Here is a 25829-nt window from a genome sequence, read left to right as displayed (position 1 = left end):
TCCAGGAGAGAGTGGTTGTCCTTGACATTAAGGCAGCATTTGACAGAGTGTGGCACCAAGGAGCCCTAGTAAAATTGGAGTCAATGGGAATCGGGGGAAAACTCTCCAGTGACTGGAGTCATACCTCACACAAAGGAAGATGGTAGTGGTTGTTGGAGGCCAATCATCTCAGCCCCAGGACATTACTGCAGGAATTCCTCAGGGCAGTATCCAAGGCCCAACCATCTTCTGCTGCTTCATCAATGACCTTCCCTCCATCATAAGGTCAGAAATGGGGATGTTCGCTGACGATTGCACAGTGTTCAGTTCCATTCGCAACCCTTCAGATAATGAAGCAGTCTGTGCCCGCATGCAGCAAGACCTGGACAACACCCAGGCTTGGGCTGATAAGTGGCAAGTAACATTCGCGCCAGACAAGTGCCAAGCAATGACCATCTCCAACAAGAGAGTGTCTAATCACCTCCCCTTGACATTCAATGGTATTACCATCGCCAAATCCCCCACCACCAACATCCTGGGTGTCACCATTGACAAGAAACTAAACTGGACCAGCCAGATAAATACGGTGGCTACAAGAGCAGGTCAGAGGCTGAGTATTCTGCGGCGAGTGACTCACCTGACTCCCCAAAGCCTTTCCACCATCGACAAGGCACAAGTCAGGAGTGTGATGGAATACTCTGCACTTGCTTGGATGAGTGCAGCTCCAACAACACTCAAGAAGCTCGACACCATCCAGGACAAAGCAGCCTGCTTGATTGGAACCCCATCCACCACCCTAAACATTCACTCCCTTCACCACCGGCGCACAGTGGCTGCAGTGTGTACCATCCACAGGATGCACTGTAGCAACTCACCAAGGCTTCTTCAACGGCACCTCCCAAACCCGTGACCTCTACCACCTAGAAGGACATGGGCAGCAGGCAAATGGGAACAACACCAACTGCACGTTCCCCTCCAAGTCACACACCATCCCGACTTTGAAATATATCGCCGTTCCTTCATCGTCGCTGGGTCAAAATCCTGGAACTCCCTACCTAACAGCACTGTGGGAGAACCTTCACCAGACGGACTGCAGCGGTTCTAGAAGGCGGCTCACCACCACCTTCTCAAGGGCATTTAGGGACTAGCAATAAATGCTGGTCTTGCCAGTGATGCCCACATCCCATGAACGAATAAAAAAAATTCCATAGGAATACCTCAGAGGTCTTATTGCAGCTTCCTGGGGCTTACCGCAACCTTCCCCATGGCATCCCCAGGAAATGGCGATAACACGGGTGGACAAGAGGGAAATACGCCAGGGATCTGAGCCCCACTACCATTTACTTGCGGCAGGCTTGGAAGGAGTGACTGGTGACTGTCCCAGCGAGCGTGGAAAGAGGGAAATCCTGGTCTGTCTGGGGGCAGTATGCCTCAGTGCCAGCATTTTCTGTCATTCTCCACTATGATCCCACCTGAATCTGGGCAGGGTCACAGAGGAGAATTCCCCTCTCTGTTTTAATATTTACGCATCAGTGTGAGATATCAGACCATACAGTGATAACCCATACTATTTTCTGTGTGTACTGTACTTCACTGGTAAAGGGTTCATTGTTCACACACAGCCCTGCTTTCCTAGTCTGCTATATGTATAAAGTAATGATTTGGTTCATAGGAAGCATGAACTTGTCAATGGAAGCAGACTTTTACATTGCAAGAGAAAAATGTGTCTGGAACAAGCTTAAATCATAACAGTACCTTGCTGAGTTCAGTGTCCACCTTCCATGGTTTACTAAAATGTTAGTAATCCACATCACAAGAGACCGGGAGGCCCTCTTCTGACCTGCCGTCTGTCTCTTTGCAGCATAAGTTTATTTGCATAAATGTTATCTTTTACTTTGGTAAGATCTCGTATGCGTTGATAAAGACAAGTTTTAAAACACATATTTTAATTCCCAGTTCTTGTGGGATTCAATTGCTTGGCTTTTTGTCCATTCCTTATTCACTATAGATAGATTTTTAAACAAATTCATGCTGGAAAATAACATAAGAAATAGGAGCTGGAATAGGCCACATGACCCTCGAGCCTGCTCCGCTATTCAATCAGATCATGGCTGATCTTCGATCTCAACTCCACTTTCCTGCCCGATCCGCATATCCCTTGATTCCCCCAGAGTCCAGAAATCTGTCTATCTCAGCCTTGAATATATTCAATGTCTCAGCATCCACAGCCCTCTGGGGTAGAGAATTCCAAAGATTCACAACCCTCTGAGTGAAGAAATTCTTTCTTATCTCAGTCTTAAATGGTGGACCCCTTATCCTGCGACTATGCCCCCTAGTTCTAGACTCTCCAGCCTTGGGAAACAACCTCTCAGCATCAACCCTGTCAAGCCCCCTGATAATCTTATATGTTTGAATGAGAACGCCTCTTATTCTTCTAAATTCCAGAGAGTATAGGCCCGTTCTACTTAACCTTGCCTCATAGGACAACCCTCTCATCCCAAGAATTAATCTAATAAACCTTCGCTGCACCGCCTCTAAGGCGAGTATATCCTTCCTTAGATAAGGAGACCAAAACTGTACACAGTACTCCAGGTGATGTCTCACCAAAGCCCTGTACAATTGTAGTAAGACTTCCTTATTCTTGTACTCCAAACACCTTGCAATAAAGTTCAACATTCCATTTGCTTTCCTAATTGCTTGCTGTACCTGCACGCTAACTTTTTGTCTTTCTTGTACGAGGGAGGACACCCAAGTCTCTCTGAACACCAACAATTAATACTTTCTCACCATTTAAAAATATATTTTTTCTATTCTTTTTGCCAAAGTGAATAACCTCACATTTCCCCACATTATACTCCATCTGCCACCTTCTTGCCCACTCACTTAACCTGTCTATATCCCGTTGCAGAATCTTTGCGTCCTCCGCACAGCTTGCTTTCCCACCTAGCTTTGTATCGTCAGCAGACTTGGATACATTACACTCGGTCCCTTCATCTAAGTCATTAATGTAAACTGTAAATAGCTGAGGCCCAAACACCGATCCTTGCGGCACCCCACTACTTACAGCCTGCCAGCCTGAAGATGACCCATTTATCCCTACTCTCTGTTTTCTGTCCGTTAACCAATCCTCTGTCTATGCTAATATGTTACCCCGAACCCCATGAGCTCTTTCCTTGCATAACAACCTTTTATGTGGCACCTTATCGAATGCCTTTTGAAAATCCAAAAATACAACATCCACCGGTTCCCCTTTATCTACCTTGCTAGTTACATCCTCAAAAAACTCTTATAAATTTGTCAAACATGATTTCCCTTTTATAAAACCATGTTGACTCTGCCTAATCATATTATGATTTTCTAAGTGCTCTGTCACCACTTCCTTAATAATGGATTCCAGCATTTTCCCGACGACTGATGTCAAGCTAACTGGCCTGTAGTTCCCTGTTTTCTCTCTCCCTCCTTTCTTGAATAGTGGGGTCACATTTGCTACCTTCCAGTCCGCTGGGACCGTTCTAGAATCTAGGGAATTTTGGAAGATCGTAACCAATGCCATTGGTCATAACCAAAATGACCAGCAGTGTGGCTGTGGTTTTGGAGACCACTTAGAACTCTCACAGTAAGGAGGCTCCACGGTGCAAGCTTGTGTCCGAGGATAGAAAATATATTCTTACGACGGAAAGAATGAGTTACCCCTTCAACACGTAGTGGAGAGATTTAGAGAAAGAGTTGGAGAAAGTAGGGCTGACGCATTTGAAGGTGGTGGTGCAAAGAGAGAGCTGATGCACAGAAGACCTAAGTGGGTGGAGGAGGCTATACTTCTGGAGGAGGTTGTATAGGTACTCCGGAATGAGGCAATGGAGGAATCTAAAGGCGAGGATTTTAGGTTTAATAGGGAGCCAGTGTATGTTAGTAAGAACGAGGGGTAATTGACAAGCTTAACAGCGCAGATAGGATAAGGCTGCAGCATTTTGGACAACGTGGAGGGTGGAGGATGGAAGGCCAGTTCGGAAGGTATTAGAATAATTCAGTCTGGTGGTGACAAAAGCGTTGATATGGGTTTCAGCGATGGAAGGGCAGAGGCTGTTGAAGTTGAGGAGGTGGAAGTAAGCTGTCTCAGTGATTTACAGCATTTGAAGCTCAGCTCAGGGTTGAACAGAATCAGGTCAGAGAGAGCCAGCATGGACTTGTGAAAGGTAGGTCGTGCCTGACAAACCTGATTGAATTTTTTGAAGAGGTGACTAAAGTGGCAAGTGGTGGACAGGGGAATGTCAATGGATGTTATTTATATGGACTTCCAGAAGGTATTTGATAAAGTCCCACATAAGAGACTGTTAGCTAAGATAAAAGCCCATGGAATTGAGGGAAAAGTATGGACTTGGTTAGGAAGTTGGCTGAGCGAAAGGCGACAGAGAGTAGGGATAATGGGTAGGTACTCACATTGGCAGGATTTGACTAGTGGAGTCCCACAGGGATCTGTCTTGGGGCCTCAATTATTCACTATTTATTAACGACTTCGATGAAGGCATAGAAAGTCTCGTATCTAAGTTTGCCGATGACACAAAGATTGGTGGCATTGTAAGCAGTGTAGATAAAAACATAAAATTACAAAGCGATATTGATCGATTAGGTGAATGGGCAAAACTGTGGCAAATGGAATTCAATGTAGGCAAATGTGAGGTCATCCACTTTGGATCAAAAAAGGATAGAACAGGGTACTTTCTAAATGGAAAAAGTTAAAAACAGTGGATGTCCAAAGGGACTTAGGGGTTCAGGTACATAGATCATTGAAGTGTCATGAACAGGTGCAGAAAATAATCTATAAGGTTAATGGAATGCTGGCCTTTATATCTAGAGGACTGGAGTACAAGGGGGCAGAAGTTATGCAACAGCTATACAAAACCCTGGTTAGACCGCACCTGGAGTACTGTGAGCAGTTCTGGGCACCGCACCTTCGAAAGTTCATATTGGCCTTGGAGGGAGTGCAGCGTAGGTTTACTAGAATGATACCTGGACTTCAAGGGTTAAGTTACGAAGAGAGATTACACAAATTGGGGTTGTATTGTCTGGAGTTTAGAAGGTCAAGGGGTGATCTGATCGAAGTTTATAAGATATTAAGGGGAACAGATAGAGTGAATAGAGAGAAACTATTTCCGCTGGTTGGGGATTCTAGGAGTAGGGGGCACAGTCTAAAAATTAGAGCTAGACCTTTCAGGAGTGAGATTAGAAAACACTTCTACACATTAAGGGTGGTAGAAGTTTGGAACTCTCTTCCGCAAACGGTAATTGATGCTAGCTCAATTGCTAATTTTAAATCTGAGATAGATATCTTTTTGCCAACCAAAGGTATTCAGTGATATGGACCAAAGGCATATGGAGTTAGATCACAGATCAGCCATGATCTTATCAAATGGCGGAGCGGGCTCGAGGGGCTGAATGGCCTATTCCTGTTCCTGTGTTCCTAGAATCAAGGTTTTGCATGGTTTAGTTCAGCCTGAGTGAGTGACTAGGAGGAAGATTAATTCAGTGCAAGAGAGGGCAGTTTATGGCGAGGACCAGTGATGATGGAGTCAGTCTTTCCAATGTTCATTTGAAGGAAATTGTGACTCATCCATGACTTGATGTCAAGCAACCTAGTAGCATGAAGTTGTAGAGTTAAGAGAGGTAGTGGAGAGATTGAGCCAGGTATCATCAGCATACATATGAAAGTTGATTCCTTGCCTGTGGTTGATGGCACTGAGGGGTAGCTAATGAAGAGGACAGAGATAAGAATTGATACTTGCAGGACTCTGAAGGTGCAGGGTGTGAAGAGAAGCCATTTCTGGACATCTGCTGACTACGTTTGGCTAGGAAGAATTGGAACCATGTAAGATCCTTCAAGCTGCATTATACTAAGTTTAACTTCTTTATCCGTTTTGAGATCAAAACCATGCGGGAATACAGCTTTGTCATTGAGTAGTTACCCCGTTTAGGTGATTAGCATCTTGAACGGGTCAATGAGTACTTTGGGCTTTGAAGCTCAGCTTTGTATAAGAAACTAAGGGAGGGAGAAATTATTTAAGCCCTGTGATATGCAACATCTGGTAAAGCCACAGTTTATAAAACCTAATGTCACAGCTAATATAAAAGATTTACAGAGCCACTTAAGATGCACCACAATTTCAAATGACTTAGCAGGTATAGAGTATTTGATTTTGCCACTTTGAATGGATGGAACATTTGGCCTTTGTTACTAGAGACAGAAGACTTGGACATTCACAAGATAGGGCGTTGAATTTCTGCCAATCTTAATATTGCAACTGTTATAGTACCTGGCTGACTGTAAAGAAACAATTACTTGAGAAAATCATATTAAGTTGCACTATATTTGTATTACCTAGCAAAGTTGTAGTTAGAAACTTTGTCATGCTCTTTACCTGAATACATAGGAACAAGCCTGTTCCGCCATTCTGTTAGATCATGACTGATTTGCACCTCAACTCCATTTACCCGTTTTTGCTCCATATCCCTTGATACTCGCATCTATCAAAAATCTATTGATCTCAGTCTTGAAAATGTCAATTGACCCAGCATGCACAGCCTTTTGGGGGAGAGAGTTCCAGATTTCCACTACCCTTCGTGTGATAAAATGCTTCCCGATTTCACTCCTGAATGACCATAATTTTAAGATTATGACTTTAAAATAGGAATATTGGATTTTGGAGTTCAACAGAAAAGTTGTCAAAACCATTCTGATCCAATATTAAATGAATTAGGTAGAATTTATGGCACTTAAATTAACATAATTTGACAGCAATTGTCTCCATTTTCAAACTACAGTGACCCTTCATTTATTTGACTAGACACAATTTTCTCTCTGGAAAGATTAGCTTATTTTTATCCTTTGATCCGATTTGCTCCACCACTCATGTTGCTCACTTTGTGTTCATCTAGTTTGTCACTGGGTTGTGGTACAATGGATTAATAACATGGAAGGAAAAATGTGAGGCAATATAATATGGAATTGATAACTTCATTTTTAAATTCAAATATTTTGACATTTGGTGTCAACGTTTATAAGGTGCTAACATTTTGTCATCACACTTTGTTGATTGAATTAAAGTTAAACAGCAGCTAATCAGAACTAAAGGAATTGGGAACATACAAATCAAAAGCAAGGTAAGTGGCTACTAAACTGCCAGTCAAAGTTACCAAGAGCTTATGGAAACCCATCCTCAGGACAACCGATCAATAAAAGATAGGAGAAGGTGAACTAATCGAATCATTAAAAATGTTCTTTGAAAAAAAAATTAAGTTGCCATTTCTTTTCTCAGTGACTGAAATGTCCCATGTTTAAAATAAGATTTTCAATAAAATAAACAAAATGCATATTTTACAATAAATTGATTAAGTTTATCCATTGAATTATCTTTTGTGTTTTCTAATAACCTCTTTGCATACCTACATTAAAGTTTTGACTTCAAGGCCTCAGCCTCTCAAAAAAGCCTGGGCTTGGGCTTAATATTTTGCCCAGAGATGTGACACTGTTATTTGTAGGAAGATCCTATAGTCTGAGTGTACACAGTGTACAAAATTTCCCAGAATACATTAGGGGCTGGCACCCAGTGCTGGCATGTTTCTCATCAAATTTCATTCATATTTGCTTGGTTGTTTTTCAAAAGGACTTGGAAAAAAAGCTGGACAAATTTCAAAAATTTTAATTCAGATAGAGATAGAAATACAGAGCCCTATTTGAAACATGACCCTGTACTGCTTACTTATAACGTTTGAATATGTTTGAATGATATATAGTCTGTTATACATTGTTCAGTCAAAAGGTTAATTGTGTGTCCGTCCATAACAATGCGCATTTTTGAAAATTATTTGAGTGCAAACTGAAGAATAAATTTCAACCAAACTTTTAAATAAAAGATATTAATTTTTACTTCAGAAAGCTTAACAAGCTGAATGACAGTGAGACGGTATCTTTCTTCATGCTAATTTGAGATTTTTTCTTTTCATAAATGAGTTGAATTTTGAAGCTTTTCAGGCAAACAGGCACTGATCACGTGCATTTTGTTGATAGAGACACATGCAGGACTCAGTCACAAAACACTGAATTTGGTGTTTGCAGAGATCTCTTTAAAATTTACAAACCAGTGCTTTGAGACCCAGGGACCCCTTGCCCCTCCAATGCAGTGCTGTCAGGTGCATGCCCTCACCCTTTTCTGACTCCTGACAGGCACTTGAAATCCACCAACAAGACAAACCCCGCATTCCATCCCCGAGTTCTGCAACGCCCCAGGGCCCCCTTCCACAGTTATGCCAGACCAAAGGATTCTTCCAATGTTTCCAAATATCAGCATCCTTACTGCAGTGCTGTCTATCTTCTGGACCGTCAGTTCTGTCAAACCCCAGTGCTACCAAAGGCCAGGACGAATCCCAGCGCAGCTGGCCCCCTTCCCAAGTACTGCTCAATCCCAGGTACCTACCTCAAAGTTGTATCTTTGGTTTAAACCATCTTGGTTTTCAGTCTCTACTTTAAAAACGGTAAGAGATCAAAATGAAATCATCTAGGTAAAAGAATATATAGAAAATAAAGGCCACTCACTTGCAATTTTGACAACAGTAGTCATCGAATTAGATCCCAAATTTGACTTCTTCAGTCATGGTAAATCAGTGGCCCTGATAATACATTGTGCATCACATGGTATAACACCGTTATTGTCATAACAAAGCATATCCTCTGACTTACAGTGAGCAGTGCCACAGGAGATCTGGTAGCAAAAGTCCTGTGCCTAGCCTGCACTTTCTGTTGTAAGATATCCCATGTCACCAATTAATCACACCTTGGATAATGTCTGGCTATTAGTATGATACTGGATACTGAGGGGTAGAACAACATTTTTGCTCAAAAAAGGTTTCTCACAAATTGGACCTAGATACATAGTAAGCAGAGCTGTGATTAATTATGATAGTTTGAATTATCTAGCAACAAAACACAAGGGATTGTAATGAAAGCCTTGGTATTAATTTGAGAAGGTTTCAAAATTCAATTTGTTTTTGAAAAAGAGAAAACTCAAATTATTTGACAACATAACAAAAGGTGCTCTGACTTTGTCTCTAGGTGCGCATAGCTAGCACAGTGTCAGGGCAGGTGGCTATTCTTTAGTTCTGACTTTGGCCTCTATCCATTCAGGTAAATAGATCTCCATGAGTATGTCGGCTCACGTAATCCATTTGTAACATCTGACAGATCCAGCTCGAGACCCAAAAACAAGGAGACTTATGTATTGTATCCTTAAAAAAAAAAACTGGTCCATTCAAAAAAAACCTGTAAGGATAGTATGATTTACCTAAGGAGAGTCTAATGGTTGAAAAAGAGGTAAATGTCCTGTTGGACCTTAAGCGGAGTTACCAACCCCATATATTCTCCATCACACAGACTTCTACTCTCTAACATCACCCGCCTCCGCCTCTACCTCAATCCATCTGCTGCTGAAACCCTCATCCATGCCTTTGTTACCTCTAGACTCGACTATTCCAATGCTCCCCTGGACGGCCTCCAAACCTCCACCCTCCTTAAACTTCAGCTCATCCAAAACTCTGCAGCCCGTATCCTATCCCACACCAAGTCCCGCTCACTCATCAGCCCCGTCTTTGATGACTTTCATTGGCTCCTTAACAGTGCTTCAAATTTAAAATTCTCATCTTTGTGTTTAAATTCCTTCATGGCCTTGCCCCTCTCTTTCGCTGTAACCTCCTCCAGCCCTGCAACCCAGCTCCTGGACTCTCCGTTCTTCTGACTCTGGACTCTTGTGTATCTGCTCCCTTCGCCCCCACCAGTGGTAGCTGTGCTTTCAACCGCTTAGGCTCCATGCTCTGGAGCTCTCTCCTTGAATCCCTCGACCTCCCCCTCCTCCTTTAAAATCTACCTCTTTGACCTCCCCATCTAATCTCTCTGTCCGCTCGCTGTCTGGTTTTTCATATACCTCTGTAAATTGCTTTGGGATGTTTTTCTATGTTAAAGGTGCCATATGAATGCAAGTGATTGTAAATTAACCCCTTGTGAACTATTTCCATAGCTTCTATGCAGTTCTTATTGTGGTTTATAATATTGTTTCTATATCCTTGTTGGTGTAAATCAGATAAATAATTGTAAATAAATTGGAACAGTTTCAGCCTATACAGAGTGTGTCTATTGTTTGATATGTTCCACCTTCTGTAACAGTAATTGGTGACATAACAAGAATCCTACATAAGCTCTAGTGCATAGTATTACTGCTAAGTAAGCTAACTGCTAGCCCTTGGCTGTACTAGTTCAGTATGAGAGTGAAAGATGCAGGTTTCAAATCATAAAGGATGTGATTCACGTACAGGAATCATCATGTGGCCATTTGCATGTGAAAGTGATGTCGAAAAAGCTTGTAAACAGAAGTTGAACAGTTTTGAGGTTTGCTGGAAGAGTTCCCCCCCCCCCCCCCCCCCGCCTCTCAGAATATAGGAGAGATATTAAAGTCTTGGGTGGGCTTGGTCTTTATAGAGACTTATTAAATCTAGAGAAATCAACATTACAAGTATTTGTACAGTTTTACTTATGAAAGTGTTGATATTGTTTTTCTGTTTTTTAGATAATAGGAGGTTTCATCCTCTGCATTGGCATATACGCAGAGGTTGAAAGGCAGAAATACAAGACGCTGCAAGGTGCCTTTCTAGCTCCAGCTATAATCCTGATTTTGCTGGGAATTCTGATGTTTGTGGTCTCTTTCATTGGTGTTCTAGCTTCTTTGCGAGATAACTTGTGCCTTCTTAGAACGGTAAGATATTCTTGTACAACAGTTTTCATATTGGGCTTTCAACTCCGGACTTGCATCAATGTTTTAAACAAAATGCATCAAGATGGAATGAAACTAATGTATAGCTAGGTTTTCAGTATAATTTTCCTACCTGCTGATTGGACTTTTCCCCCCAAATACTTCATTCAGATCCAATCTGCATTCAATGAATAATAATGATTTCAAGTGGAAATCATTACTGCTAAAATTATCTATATTATTTTGGATATAAAACTCCTGCTACACCTAAGAACCAGAATTACAATGTCCAAAGTCCAAATTTTCTTCCTGACTTTGGTGTCATTATTTTTGTGGTGTGATTATAAAGAGAACTTTATTTGTTTAGTTTGCAAAACAAGGTTTCACCGGATATCATTTTGAAAACCTTGATTGCATCAGGAGAAAAAATTGTGAAATATAACCACTGATAAATTTTAGTGGCCTGGAAATTACTGTTATCAAATGAACACTTAACATGTTTGTATCAAATTCCTCTCTGATATCTTAACAAAAGCATTAATCAGTTTATTATTAATGGTTTAATGCCATACAACTATATCATTAGTTGTTGGCAAGTCATTTAGCCCTTGCTACTGCTTAACATAGTGAAAATTTAGATTCTTTTGCTACACTAGTTTCCTGATTAATGCTAATTCGTGTGAGCTTGGCAAAAGACCTTCTAGAATAGGGAAGAATAATCCGACATGTTTTATGTTTTAAGCAGACTATTTCCTCTCTCTCTCTCTCTTTCTCTCTCTCTTGCTTTTTTATATATAATGTAGATTGCCTTGGCTCAGTAATAGTCCTGTCAGGTCATGAGTTCAAACCCCACTGCAGGGAGTTGAGCACATAATCTAGACTGACATTCCAGTGCCGTACTGCACTGTTGGAAGTGGCGTCTTTCGGACGAGATGTTAAATTACAGTCCCATAGTCCTTCTCAGGTGGACGTAAAAGATCCCACGACATTTTTCGAAGAATAGCATGGAGTTGACCCAGAGTCCTGGCCAACATCTCTCCTTCAACCAACACCATCACAACAGATTATCTGGTCATTTATCTGATTTCCTCTGCGCAAATTCGTTACTGCATTTCCCTACATTACAGTAGTGACTATACTTCAAAAATACTTCATCAGCTATGAAGTGCTTTGGGAAGTCTTGAGATTGTGAAGGTCCCTATAGAAGTGCAAGTTCTATATATTAAATCTGTTGCATACAGTGCACACTTTGTGCCCACATTAACCTTAGTTCCTGTGCCATGATTTTTGAGTCACACTTTTTATGTCAACATTTATAATGGAGAAATCTATGTTGATATCCTGCAGTTGGAAACTTCTATCTCATTATTTGACTGTCACACTTTGTTGATGAAGCAATTGAATCACTCAAACTACTCTTTGAAGAAAATTATGTTCATGATTTTTATTCTCAGTAACTGAATTTTTTTATGTCCAAAATCAGGTTTTTAAAAAAAAAATTAAGTCAAAGTTACATTTCACAATAAAATGTACTCATTTAATTATCTTTTATGTCTTTCAATGCCTTCCTTAAAGTTTCTACTTGAAGGCTTTGGCCTGTCTCAAAAGCCTGAACTTTGACCGGAACAGTAGGAGAGATTCCAACCACATTTGTGCATTCTGAATATATGCAGTTTGCAGTTTGCAGAATTTCTAGTATGAGTTGTCCCCTCATTTCTTTGCTTCATCCAAAAGACTTTGAAGCAAACAAACATGAATTCTTTAAATTAAATTTCAGGCAAGTTTGTGAGTAGGAGCACCTGTGATTAATAGCACCAATGGTTCTTTTGATAATGGTTAGAAAACAGAATAAAGATTGTTTATTGAGAATGTATTTCAGTTTCTCAGTTGAAAAGGATCTCCTCTTATTTTTCCGAGTGATTTAAATCCAGCTCGAATAGGAGGTTGCATTATCGGATTCCTTCTACTTCATGGCTACTTTCCATATCAATTATGAACTTTTTGTTTTAGTTGAAAATTAAGTTTAAAAAATCTTTCTCTTCTGAACTATTATTTGGACTTGAAGTTTTTTTTAATATTAAAAACTTGGAAACCGCATAAATGATAACATTTTGAGCATTTTAGGAGGTAATTTGTTTATGGAAATCTATGTTTGTTCAAGACTGCATAAGTGACAAACTCACTAACAGTGCACTAACCGCTTTAGGATAAGAGCATTAAAAAAGCCAATGGAATATTTGGTTTTATGACTAGGCATAGAATATAAAAGTCGAGATGTAATGGTTAATTTATATAAAATCTTAGTAAGTCCACAGTTGGAGTACTGTGTGCAGATTTGGGCTTCACACTTTAGGAAGGATGTTGAGGCAGTGGAGAGAGTACAGAGCAGATTCACTGCAATGGTGCTTGTTATCACAAATACAAAGAAAAAGTAGGACTGTTTGCCTTAGAACAGAGGCGATTACAGGGTATTTTGATCGCGGGTTGTAAAATTATGAAGGAATGTAACAGAGTAGATGGAAACAGACTGTTTCAAGTGATTGATAGGATATAATAAGGGGACAGAGATATAAGATTAAATGTTAGAGAGTTAGGACAAATGCATTACCATGCTCCTCAATCACCGTTTCCTATTCCCATCCTGAACGGCCATTCCCTCCTACCACCTCCTGTCTCAAACGCCTAAGCTTTCTTCATTGTTTCCAGATTTTCTTACCAGCTGGAGAGGAACTTGGAAAGGGAGGGGGGAGATCCAGTTGTCCTGGTCCATGTTGGCACCAATGACAGCAGGACCTCCTCCTTGTTCTTCCTTATAAGGGAATATCAGAAGCTAGGAACTAAGTTAAAAAGCAGGATCTCATAGGCGGTAATCTCGGGATTAATACCCGAACTACGTGCTAATTGGCGTAGGGTAAACAGATCAGGAAGGTGAATGTGTGGCTGAAAGACTGGTGTGGGAAGGAGGGGTTCCATTTCATGGGACACTGACACCAGTACTGGGACAGGAAGGAGTGATACTGCTGAGACGGGCTCCACCTGAATCGGAATGGGACCAGAGTCCTAGCGGAAAGGATAAATAGGGCCGTTGATGAGGCTTTAAACTAGCAAGATGGGGGGAGGCATCAGGTAGCAATAATAAATGCCTAAAGATAAAAGAAATAGGAGATGAGTGTAAAGGTCAGACCAGGGTAAGGAATAAACATAACATAAACAGTCAAGGAACAAATAAAGTTATAAAACAGAAGTATAAAAGGAGTGTTAAAAATAAAGTAAAAGGAATAACTATTAAAGATGAATTAAACTGCCTGTACAGCAATGTAGACAGAGTCCAAAATTAAATGGGGGAACTGGAGGCAATAATCCGTAGCGAGGAACCAGATGGAGTCGGAATAACTGAAACGTGGCTACATAAAGAACAGGACTGGCAACTAAATATAGCAGGTTATAACATAATTAGAGAGAAGAGGGAAGGAAGGCGGGGGATGGAATAGCTGCACTAATTAGAGATAATAATGGCAGTAGAAAAAAGGGACATAACTAACAGAAGGATAGGAACAAAATCCATATGGATTGAAATAAAAGATAAGAAATTGATCATGGTAATAGGGGTATCCCACAGACCACTTTAGTGTCCAAATAGTGGAAAGGAGGTGGAGGAAGAAATATGTAAGCAAATATGTGAAAAGAGTATAGGACATAGAATAATAATCATGGGAGATTTTATCTACCCCCAGATAAATTGGCAAAAAGAGGCAGGTAAAGGGGTACAGGGAATGGAGTTTGTACAGGGCTTTGGTGAGACCTCACGTGGAGTACTGTGTACAGTTTTGGGTCTCCTTATCTAGGGAAGGATATACTTGCCTTAGAGACGGAAGGTTCATTGGATTGATTCCTGGGATGAGAGGGTTGTCCTATGTGGAGAGATTGAGTAGAATGGGCCTATATTCTCTGGAGTTTAGAAGAATGAGAGGTGATCTCATTGAAACATATAAGATTCTGAGAGGGCTTGACAGGGTAGATTTTGAGAGGTTGTTTCCCCTGGCTGGAGAGTCGAGAACTAGAGGGCATAGTCTCAGGATAAGGGGTGGGCCATTTAAGACTGAGATGAGGTGGAATTTCTTCACTTAGAGGGTTGTGAATCTTTGGAATTCTCTACCCCAGAGGGCTATGGATGCTGAGTCATTGAATATATTCAAGGCTGAGATAGATTTGACTCGAGGGAATCGAGGGATATGGGGATCGGGCAGGAAAGTGGAGTTGAGGTTGAAGATCAGCCATTATCTTATTGAATGGCGGAGCAGGCTCGAGGAGCCATATGGTCGACACCTGCTCTTATTTCTTATGTTCTTATGTACAATATGTGCAGGACTCCTTTCTTACCAAGCCCAACAAGAGAAGCACTGCTAGATCTAGTAATGGGAAATGAAACCGAATAGATAAGAGAAGTAAGTGTAGGGGAACATCTAGGCAATGGCGGTCACAGCATAATAAGGTTTAAGCTTAAGATTGAGAAGGTCATAAATAAGATAAAGACCAAAGTAATAAATTGGGGGAAAAAAGCTGATTTTAAGGTGATGAGAATGGAACTAGGGAAAATAAACTGGAAAAATTTACTGACAAACAAAGAAATAGAACAGCAGTGGGAAACGTTTAAAACGGTGATCAACAGTGTGCAGGAGAAATATATCCCACTAAAAGACAAGAACAAAATAGGCGGTAATGACAGACCGTGGATGAATTAAGAAATAAGGGCAAAATTGAAACTAAAGAAAAAGGCACACACTAAGTACATAGACAACAAAGGAGAGGATGACAAAAGAGAATATGAAAAGGTTAGGAAAGAAGTCAAAAAAATAATTAGGAAAGCAAAGAAAAACTACAAAATTAAATTATCAAGGAATATAAAAAGAAACAGTAAAGTATTCTACAGACACATAAATAACAAAAAGAAAATCAGGATAGGGATAGGGCCGCTAATGGATTCACATGATAAACTCACAGGTAATGACAGCGAAATGGCAGAAATATTAAATAATTACTTTGCCTCAGTATTTATCAGGGACCCGAACATGGTGGGCAGGACACCAGAAGAAGAGATCAAAAAAGACATAAAGACATTTAAGATAGAAAGGGGGGAGATAATTGATAAACTAATCAAACTTAGAGAGGATAAAATCCCTGGTCCGGATGGACTGCATCCACGCACATTAAAAGAAGTTAGGGAAGAGATAGCAGAGGCACTAAATCATATATATAAAAATTGATTAGAAAAGGGAAGAGTGCCAGAGGACTGGTGAAAACTAATGTTATTCCTATATTTAAAAAGGGAGATAGAACAAGTCCAAGGAACTTTAGACCAATTAGCTTAACGTCAGTGGTAGGAAAGATAATGGAATCCTTACTCAAAGATGTAATAGAAAAACATGTAGAAACCGAAAATATAATAAAGAATAGTCAGCATGGATTTCAGAAGGGAAGCTCATGCTTGACCAACCTTATTGAATTCTTCGAAGAGGTAACAGAAAGGGTAGACAAGGGTAATGTAGTAGATGTAATATATTTGGATTTTCAAAAGGCCTTCAATAAGGTACCACATTGTAGACTCATGACTAAGGTCAGAGCGTGTGAAGTCAGGGGACAAGTAGCAGAATGGATAGCAAGCTGGCTACAAAACAGAAAACAGCAAGTAGGGGTTAAGGGTAGCTGCTCAGATTGGCGAAAGGTGGGAAGTGGTGTTCCACAAGGATCGGTGCTGGGACCATTGTTGTTCACCATTTACATAAATGATTTGGACTCTTGAATCGGAAGTACAATTTCAAAATTTGTGGACGACACCAAATTGGGGAGTATAATTAATACTGAGGAGGACTGTAACAAAATACAGGAAGACATTAATAAACTTGCAGAATGGGCGTGTAATTGGCAAATGAATTTCAATGTAGATAAGTGTGAGGTGGTACATTTTGGTAGGAAGAATAAGGAGGCCATGTACTGCTTGGATAGTAAGGGCCCGATGTTAGCAGGGCTGCGGGTTTCTGGCGGGGGGGCTATCGGGCGGGTGGGTAACGCGCCCGGTGAAATTAGTCAGCTTCCCGCGCGATTGTAGCATCCAATCCACTAATTGGATCCACTTACCTGCTCCTCCGGGTTCCCCACTGCTGATCTGCGCGTCGGGCTCTATTTAAAGGGGAAGTCCTCCACTGACAGATGCTGCAACAAATAGCAAAAATTACAGCATGGAGCAGCCCAGGGGGAAGGCTGCTCCCAGTTTAATGATACCTCACTCCAGGTATCAATACATGGGGTGAGGAGGAGGGAGAGGACAGAGATCTTCCTCCCGGCGTGCGGGAGGAAGCGGCCTGCCTCTGCCACCAGGAAGGCCTGGCTCGAGGTGGCAGAGGAGGTCACCAACGCAACCAACATATCGCCCACCTGCATACAGTGCAGGAGGCGCTCCAATGACCTCAGTAGGTCAGCCAAAGTGAATACACGTAGTCTTTCCCCTACACTCCGTCTGCCACATCACTGCCCCCACCCCACATCTCCTTCAGCACTGCCAACACTACTCCGTCACATCACCCCTCATACCCACTCAAACCTCATCCTCATCTTACCTGCACTTACTCACCTCGCCAGTACTCATCCCGCCACTACCACGCAACCCAATCCTCATACAATCTCATGGCTCTATCTCATACTCACCCTATCGTGCATCTCTTTCACGGTCAGCCTCACTCAACCTGCCACTACCTGTGCTGCAGCCACAGGGCATGCATCACATATGTGCAGTAGGCAGCGTAAGGCAAACGTGTCGTGAGCATGAAGGGGATGCACAAGGGTGTTTGAGGGTTTGTCATGGGTGTTACTTATATTGAATTTCTGACCAACTCACATTACATATTATATTGGCACCACTACTGCCATGTCTTCGCGAATCCTGTCTGGTTTGTGCAATAATGCCCTCTCCTGAGGATCACTATGAGGACCCACAACTGATGCCACCCATTGTGTCACTGCAGAGTGGGTGTAGGTGTATTTGCAGGGCTCGTTTGCGCAGACACTGAGCGACATCGGCGATGTCCCCGGTTGCACCCTGGAGGGCTGTGGAGGAGAAGTTGTTGAGGGCAGTGGTGACTTTGACAGCGACAGGTAAGAAGATGGTGCTCGGGCCAGCCAGGAGCAGCTCGGCATGGAAGAGGTTGCAGATGTCCACGACTACATGTCGGGTGATTCTGAGCCTCCGTGTGCACTGCTGCTCAGAGAGGTCCAGGACGCTGAGCCTCGATCTGTGGACCCTGTGGCGAGGGTAGTGCCCTCTGCGACGCATCTCTCTCTGCGGCAGCCCTCCTTCCTGCTGTACAGGTGGATGTGTCACAGCACTGTGTTGTGGAGCTCCACGTGTCAGAGGTGGCCGGCGAGGCTGGTGATGCTGTTCGCCCTCCGAGGAGGTCATGACTGCAGCTACGGCGGCCCCCATCCGCAAGATGTACATCTGAGGGGGTCCGCAAGGTAGGTACATGTCTCTGGACTCCGGGGTAAGTGTGCAGGTTGGTGACTTTGACTGTCAGGAGGAGGGTGGTGGAGGCCAAACTTTGTCCCAAGTGACAGAGTGGCCTCCTGCAATGAGTGAGGGTCCCCCCCACCCCCCCACCTGTCAAATGGACCTTTGCAGCTGCCACAGGCTGACAGCTGCAACACGTCCATTTGACCTGGGAATGTTTCCCCCAGTGTGGGAAACAGTCCCAGTTTGCTCTAAAATCCCACCCCTCCTGACATAATCCCTTAATCAGGTCAGTTAATGACCTGAAATAGCTAAATAAATACTCTCAAGTGGCATCCAGCTGGCTTTAATTGCCTGCAGGATTCCCACCAGCGGGGGCTGCGCGCGCACACCGTCGCGTCAGCGGGGAACCCGGAAGTGCGCGGGTTCGAGGCGGGCTCCGGTCCAGCTCCGGAATTCTCCGATTTTCGGAGCCCCTCCCGCCAGGAACGCACCCGATAGTGGGTGCTAAAATGACACCCTAAGTGTCTGAATTGGGGTAGAGAAGCAAAGGGGTACACAATTCACAAAAAGTAGCGACGCACGTTAAGGCCATTTTTTAAAAAAGCAAGCAAAGCACCGAGACTCGTTTCTGGAGGGATAGAATTGAAAAGCAGGGAAGGAGAAGCACAGGAATGTTCACCCCTGGTCCCTCAAGCAAACTTACCGCGATGTCTCTTCCTCTCCCACCGTGCGATGTGTCCCGTACCACCCACCCACCCCTGTGCAATTTCCCCCACCCCCGCCACGATCTCTTGCTTCCGCGCTCCGAGCCTCCGCCGACCCCCGATCTTCTTGATTGCCGGGGACCATGCCCAGCGGTCCCCAGCTGCTGCCTTCTACAGCAGGCATTCCAGCCCGGCAACAACCAGCCTCTCAATCTGGCCAGTTGCCGGGCGGGAAACTGAATTAAAAAAATTCAGCAAGACCTCCGCCTTCCTGATAATTCCGTGTTTCCCTGCCCGTAAATATTGACACCAGAATTTCAGATATTTTGTCACCATCGATAATACATCGTCCTTTATTAAATTCCAAAAACATAATAAAAATTTCACTCATTCAGTCGTCATAATGAATAGATCTGACAGTAATACATTGTGCATTACAAAGTGTAACACTCCCATTATAAAATATGTATCTTCCAACTCTCCATGAGCAATGCCACGGAGGATCTGCTAATATTTATATGAAGTCTTGCATGTCGCACTTATTCCATCACACCTGCCTGTCACAATTAAAGGTATTTATTTCGACCTCCAGCTCTGTCCGCAGCAAAGGTGCTGGTGTGGTGCACATGGCCATCCAACTGGTAGTTTAGAAAATTGGGCCTCTGTTTTCTAACACTCCCTGTTGCCATCTCTCTCTCACTACTGCTGTCCTCTCTTCACCCCCCCGCCACCCACCAACCCAACCTGCCCAACCTGGACCTTGAAATCTGATCCAACCTCGAGTCCTGAGGTTCCAATAGCCCACCTGCCCCCCTGACCATGAGCCCTGAATCCCAGAACTCCACCCCCACAGCTCCATTGCCATATAACCCATACAGCGAGCTGGCTGAAAGTTCCTTAATTGCTTTCAGATCTTTAAGCCAGTTCCAAGTAATGGCTTGGAGCAAGCATTTCTCACTGTGGGGGCAAGAGAGGTGGAATTTCAAAAGGCTTTCCCAGGACCGGGCTAAGGAAATCTGGATTATTAAAAATAGATACTCACCAGTGTGTATTTTAAATAATAGAGGCTGGGAAACCGGCATTAAACTACATAAGAGTAACCTCCTCCCTCCTCACTGCAATTAGAAAAGCCACAAGTGTTTAATACTGATCAGGGCCACTGATTTAGCAAATATGCCTACAGTATCACTCCTAAAATGCTCTTTATAAGCAACACAATTTAATCTATTCAGTCACTGTAAGTCAGCAGACCCGATAATATGTTGACATTACATACCATGAAACAACCTATCTTCCAACGCACCATAAGCAACACGATAGGAGATCCGCTAGTACATATTAAAAGTCTTATGTACAGCACGTGCCAGCACACAATTCCTGTAATGTTTTTGTGTTGCTCTTAATCACAGGCAAAATTTATTCTAACCTAGGCACATACCTGACTGACTCATTTTTCCCACTTTCTCAAGAGCCACAGCAAACCAGAAAGAAGTAAGCTAAAACAAATGGGAAACAACTGAACAGCTCCAAGCCAGGAGTAAATGTAGGAACATTTAAACTTTTTAAACAATGACTTTTGTAATTGGGATCATTTATACTTTTTACCTCCTGCATGCGATTCTGTAACATGCAAAACAATCTTAAAATGCTGAGTATTGCAGCTCCTTCTCTCCAACAACATACTGGTTCCACAATGGCCACTTATTCTTCATCGACTTCATAATCAAACAAAGCCATCAGCATCCAGACTCTGAACCTATCGTTCATTTCAAGAATGCAGAACAATTATATCTTCTAGCCTTATAGGGACACACACCTACATGCTATGTTACATGGCATAATATAAAACAGTACACCTGACTTAGTTAGCAGTGGCAGGGGAGATTCACCAGTAATATATTAAAAGTATGACATGTAATGGGCATTTCCTGGAACATACTTCCCACCATTCTTAATCATAGCCAAGTTTATGATAATTATTCCCAAATTTATTCTAATTTGAGCAATTCTCTTTCTTTTTCCTTTGATTAGCTCATTGTGTCTACATGATTGACTTCCAGCATTGGTCCTCCTGGCCTGCCTCCCAGTTTCTGAACCACATCCATCAGCCCTGGCCAATCTATCAAAGGCCCAGATACATTTTTTTTACAATTTCATTTTGATGAAAGTGACATGATTATATCTATATTAAATTCGGTACACTTATTCTATTGAAAATTCCTATGTAAACCATAGTATCATAGAAAGGTTACAGCACAGAAGGAGGCCATTCGGCCCATCCAGTCCGTGCCGTCTCTATGCAAGAGCAATCCAGCTAGTCCCACTCCCCCGCCCTATCCACGTAGCCCTCATATTTTTCCATTCAAGTTCTTATCCAGTTCCCTTTTGAAGGCCATGATTAAATCTGCCTCCTCCACCCCCCCGCCCCCCGCCCTCGGGCAGTGCATTCCAGATCCTAACCATTCGCTGTGTAAAAAAGCTTTTCCTCCTGTCACCTTTGGTTCTTTTGCCAATCACCTTAAATCTATGTCCTCTGGTTCTTGACCCTCACGCCAATGGGAACAGTTTCTCTCTATCTACTCTGTCTAGACCCTTCATGATTTTGAATACCTCTATCAAATCTCCTCGCAACCGTCTCTGTTCCAAGGAGAACAACCCCAGCTTCTCCAGTCTATCTACGTAACTAAAGTCCCTCATCCCTGGAATCATTCTAGTAAACCTCTTCTGCACCCTCTCTAAGGCCTTCACATCTTTCCTAAAGTGCGTACCCAGAACCGGACACAATACTCCAGTTGTGACCGAACCAGTGTTTTATAAAGGTTCATCGTGACTTCCATACTTTTGTACTCTATGCCTCTATTTATAAAACCCAGGATCCCATATGCTTTTTTAACCACTTTCTCAACCTGCCTTGCCACCTTCAACAATTTGTGCACGTATACTCCCAGATCTCTCTTCCTGTACCCCTTTTAGAGTTGTGTCCTCTAGTTTATATTGACACTCCTCGTTCTTCCTACCGAAATGTATCGCTTCGCATTTTTCTGTTTTAAATTTCAACTGCCACATGTCCGCACATGCCACCATCCTGTCTATATCCTCTTGAAGTCTATCACTATCCCCCACACTGTTTACTACACTTCCAAGTTTTGTGCCATCTGCAGATTTTGAAATTGTGCCCTGTACACTCAAGTCCAAGTCATTAATATAGATCAAGAAAAGCAGTGGTCCCAGCACCGACCCCTGTGGAACACCACTGTACGCCTCCCTCCAGTCCGAAAAACAACCGTTCACCACTACTCTCTGTTTCCTGTCATTTAGCCAATTCTGTATTCATGTTGCTACTGCTCCCTTTTTTCCACTTCCTATGAGAAGTCCCATTGTAAAAATGTGCATATTTTTGGTATTATCTGTGGCATTATCATTGCCTATAGGTGGCACTGTGAATGGAACACTCAGTGTAGAGGTGTCATACGTTGCCCATCACGTGACACCAGCTGTTTTACTGAGATATACAGAGCATGATTTTAACATGAAAAAATGGGTGGGTTGGGGGCATTGGGCATTCAAAATCGCAACCATTTTAGACCCGCCCACAACCTGCTACCAACCCTTCTCCAACTCCCAGGTGGTAGGTTGGTCACTAAAACCTTTCAAGGAGGCTGCGGGCCTCCGTTTTTGCAGATTTTGCAATTTCAACCTTGGGGGCCAGGATTCCCAGGCCTTCTCCTTCACACCTCGTGAGAGGAGGCGAGAAGTCCCGAAACTGCAGGTAAGTGCCTTTCAGGCACAGCTTGTGGGCCCGGAGGAGCAGGAGTGTTTCCCCTGGGCCCAACAAGCCTACTTCAACAACACCCCAACGATTGCGGACTCCCCCCTCCCCCCCGCCCCCAAACAATCGCGGACCCCCTCTTCCGATCTCTGAACCCCCCCCCCCCAATCAATTGCGGAATCCCGCGATGACACCTGATCTCCCCCCCACGATCGCAGACCCCTGCTTTGAATCTGCATACAGTTTCAGAGTCAGGGCTCCTGGTGATGCTGTGGAGCAATTCCTGACTCTGCCATCTTTGATTAACACTCTGCCAAGTAAGTAGTTAATTTTTCTAAATTATTTAAATGTTCTGTGAGTTTTTTTCACTTCTTTTCCATTGTTACATCAAATTTGTAATTTATGCTGCTTAAAATACTGTTTTATTCCCCTCTGCGGCTTGCATTTTCAGCCTGCTCCGCCTCGTTCACTAATGCTGCCCTGGAGTTCTGAAAAAATTCGCATTGTCTTTTAATGCAGTGTATAATCCCAAATGTTTTCAAATCCTTGTTTTTCCTCAAGAAAATATTTTTCAGCATCCTATTTGGCCCTGTGTTGTTCCCTGTCTGTTTCAGTACCAGTGCCGGCCCCTGCTCAAGCCCCAGGTCTCATCGTCATAGGATATACACGGCTTCCACAGATAATTTCAACCTTTTTTCCTACTGAACTTATTTTTAATGTATTTCATCAGTGATTCCCACACAAAACATTCCGAGAAACCTCCTGCCTTTATCATGGGATCATGGTATGTTACAGCACAGAAGGAGGCCATTTGGCCGATTGAGCCTGTGCCGGCTCTTTGAAAGAGCAATTCAGTTAGTCCCCCACAGCTCTTTCCCCATAGCCATGTACATTTTTTCCCTTCAAGTAACTTGATTGAATTTTTATGAGCAAGTAACAAGGAGGGTCGATGAGAGTAACGTGTTTGATGTGGTGTACGTGGATTTTAACAAGGCTTTTGACAAGGTCCCACATGGCAGACTGGTCAAAAAATTAAAAGCCCATGAGATCCAAAGGAAAGTGGCTAGTTGGATCACCACATTACAGGAAAGAAGTGATTGTACTAGAGAGGGTACAGAGGAGATTTACGAGGATGTTGCCAGGGCTGGAGAATTTTAACTCTGAGAAAGGATTGGTTAGGCTGGGATTGTTTTCTTTGGAACAAAGGAGGCTGAGGGGAAATTTAATTGAGATGTATAAAATTATGATGGGACTAGGTAGCGTGGATAGGGAGGACCTATTTCCTCTGGCAGAGGGGTCAGTGACCAGGGGGCATAGATTTAAAGTAATTGGTAGAGGATCCCATATTTTTTAACAACCTTCTCAGCTTGCCCTGCCACCTTCGAAGATTTGTGTACATACAACCCCAGGTCTCTCTGTTCCTGTAGCCCCTTTAAAATTGTACTATTTAGTTTATATTGTGTCTCCTCATTTTTCCTACCAAAATGCATCACTTCACACTTCTTGGCATTAAATTTCTTCTACCCTTAAATGTCTGCCCATTTCACCAGTCTGTCTATGTCCTCCTGAAGTCTGTTACTATCCTCCACATTGTTTACTACATTCCCGAGTTTCATTTCGTTTGAAATTAAACACAAGTCCAGGTCATTAATATATATCAAAAAGAGCAGTGGTCCCAATACTGACCCCTGGGGCACACCACTGTATACTTCCCTCCAGTCTGAAATACAACCATTCACCTCTACTCTCTGCTTTCTGTCCCCTAGCCAATTTTGTATCTACACTGCCACTGTCCCTTTAATCCCATGGGCATTAATTTTGCTAATAAGTCTATTATGTGGCACTTTACCAAATGCCTTTTGAAAGTCCATCTACACAACATCAACTGCACTACCCTAAGCAACCCTCTCAATTACTTCGTCAAAGAACTCAATCAAGTTAGTCAGACACAATTTTCCTTTAACAAATCCGTGCTGACTTTCATTTATTAACCCATTTAGTCAAATAAACCTCTTTACTCATTGATCATGTGCCTTTACTGAGCTTCTGTTCCTTGTTTATCCCTATGTTTGTCTTCCCAAGCCACTATCTTTCCTTTGAGAGTAATTCATGTTACAAAATCTCTGATTCACTGTGAGCAATGTCAGTGGACAGCTGCTGGTATATAATAAAATTGATTGCTTCCTGAAATATATAATAAAATTGATCCAGCAGCATTGGGAATTGATTCTAGTACAAACAATGTGTTGCCCAAATATATCTATAATAAATTAAAATTCTTGAGCATTTCTTGTCACACCTATTTCCTGTTGCCCAGATTTAGTCATGTTTTGTGACATTGTGACCTTAGTAATGCTTACTTACCTCACTATAAATGGGTGACACTACTGAAGTTACCATTCATTGCATTTCATTCATCCCACTGAAAGTGTCTGCCACAAGTTTCTCAGCTCTGTCTAATTTCTTATTTCTTTTTGCCTTCACTCCAGGTAAGTTTTATTTTTAAATTTGCCTTTTTAAAAATGCTATGTATATTGATTTTCATCTCTTTATGCTTTTGCCCACTGCCTGCAGCTGTGCCAGTCCTGTCCAGCTTGCACTGATCTTCACAACTTTGGTCTCCCACGACCTGTCGACCTTTCCTCCACTACTTCTACCCTCCTCTGCCAGCATCCTCTACGGGCTGGTGCAACCTTTCTTTTCACAGCCCCTGGTCGTGTCCCAGTCCCCTCCTGCATCCCCTTGTGTTTGTTGCTGCTCACCCTGGTCCTGTTCAGTTCCCCTCCAGCGCCCTGTTCATTTACTTAAAATAGAAGACAGCCTCTCAATTTTAAAAAGAAACAAAATTTTTCCCCCAGAACTTTTCAGCCTCGACCTCTGGCCCCCATTACAACTTTCCTTCATCCCACTTCCCCCTCCCCCCCCCCCCCCCCCCCCCCCACTAGCCCCAGTACTCCAACTTAGTGTCACTGCTCCAGCCCCGCTCTCCTTTTATAAACTTTCTACCGACCTGCTGCCTCACAGATATGACCCCACTAACCCTGGAAAATCTCACTCTTTATGTTTTATAATTGCCTCTCACC

At 42.7% G+C, this 25829-nt stretch overlaps 1 protein-coding gene across 2 annotated transcripts in view; it reads left to right on the top strand.

Annotated features, from left to right (window-relative positions):
- Positions 1-25829, top strand: part of tspan15 (tetraspanin 15) — a 255113-nt gene that overhangs the window by 49303 nt on the left and 179981 nt on the right. For both annotated transcript variants that reach the window (XM_068002643.1, XM_068002642.1), the window contains exon 2: positions 10587-10772. In XM_068002643.1, the coding sequence (XP_067858744.1) occupies positions 10587-10772 (186 nt within the window). The remainder of the gene's footprint in view (positions 1-10586; positions 10773-25829) is intronic.

This window comes from Heptranchias perlo, chromosome 21, assembly GCF_035084215.1.
Source record: "Heptranchias perlo isolate sHepPer1 chromosome 21, sHepPer1.hap1, whole genome shotgun sequence".
NCBI classification, from domain to species: Eukaryota; Metazoa; Chordata; class Chondrichthyes; order Hexanchiformes; family Hexanchidae; genus Heptranchias; species Heptranchias perlo.
The sequence above is the reverse complement of the archived record's forward strand: the minus strand, read 5'-3'. Positions and strand labels throughout refer to the sequence as shown.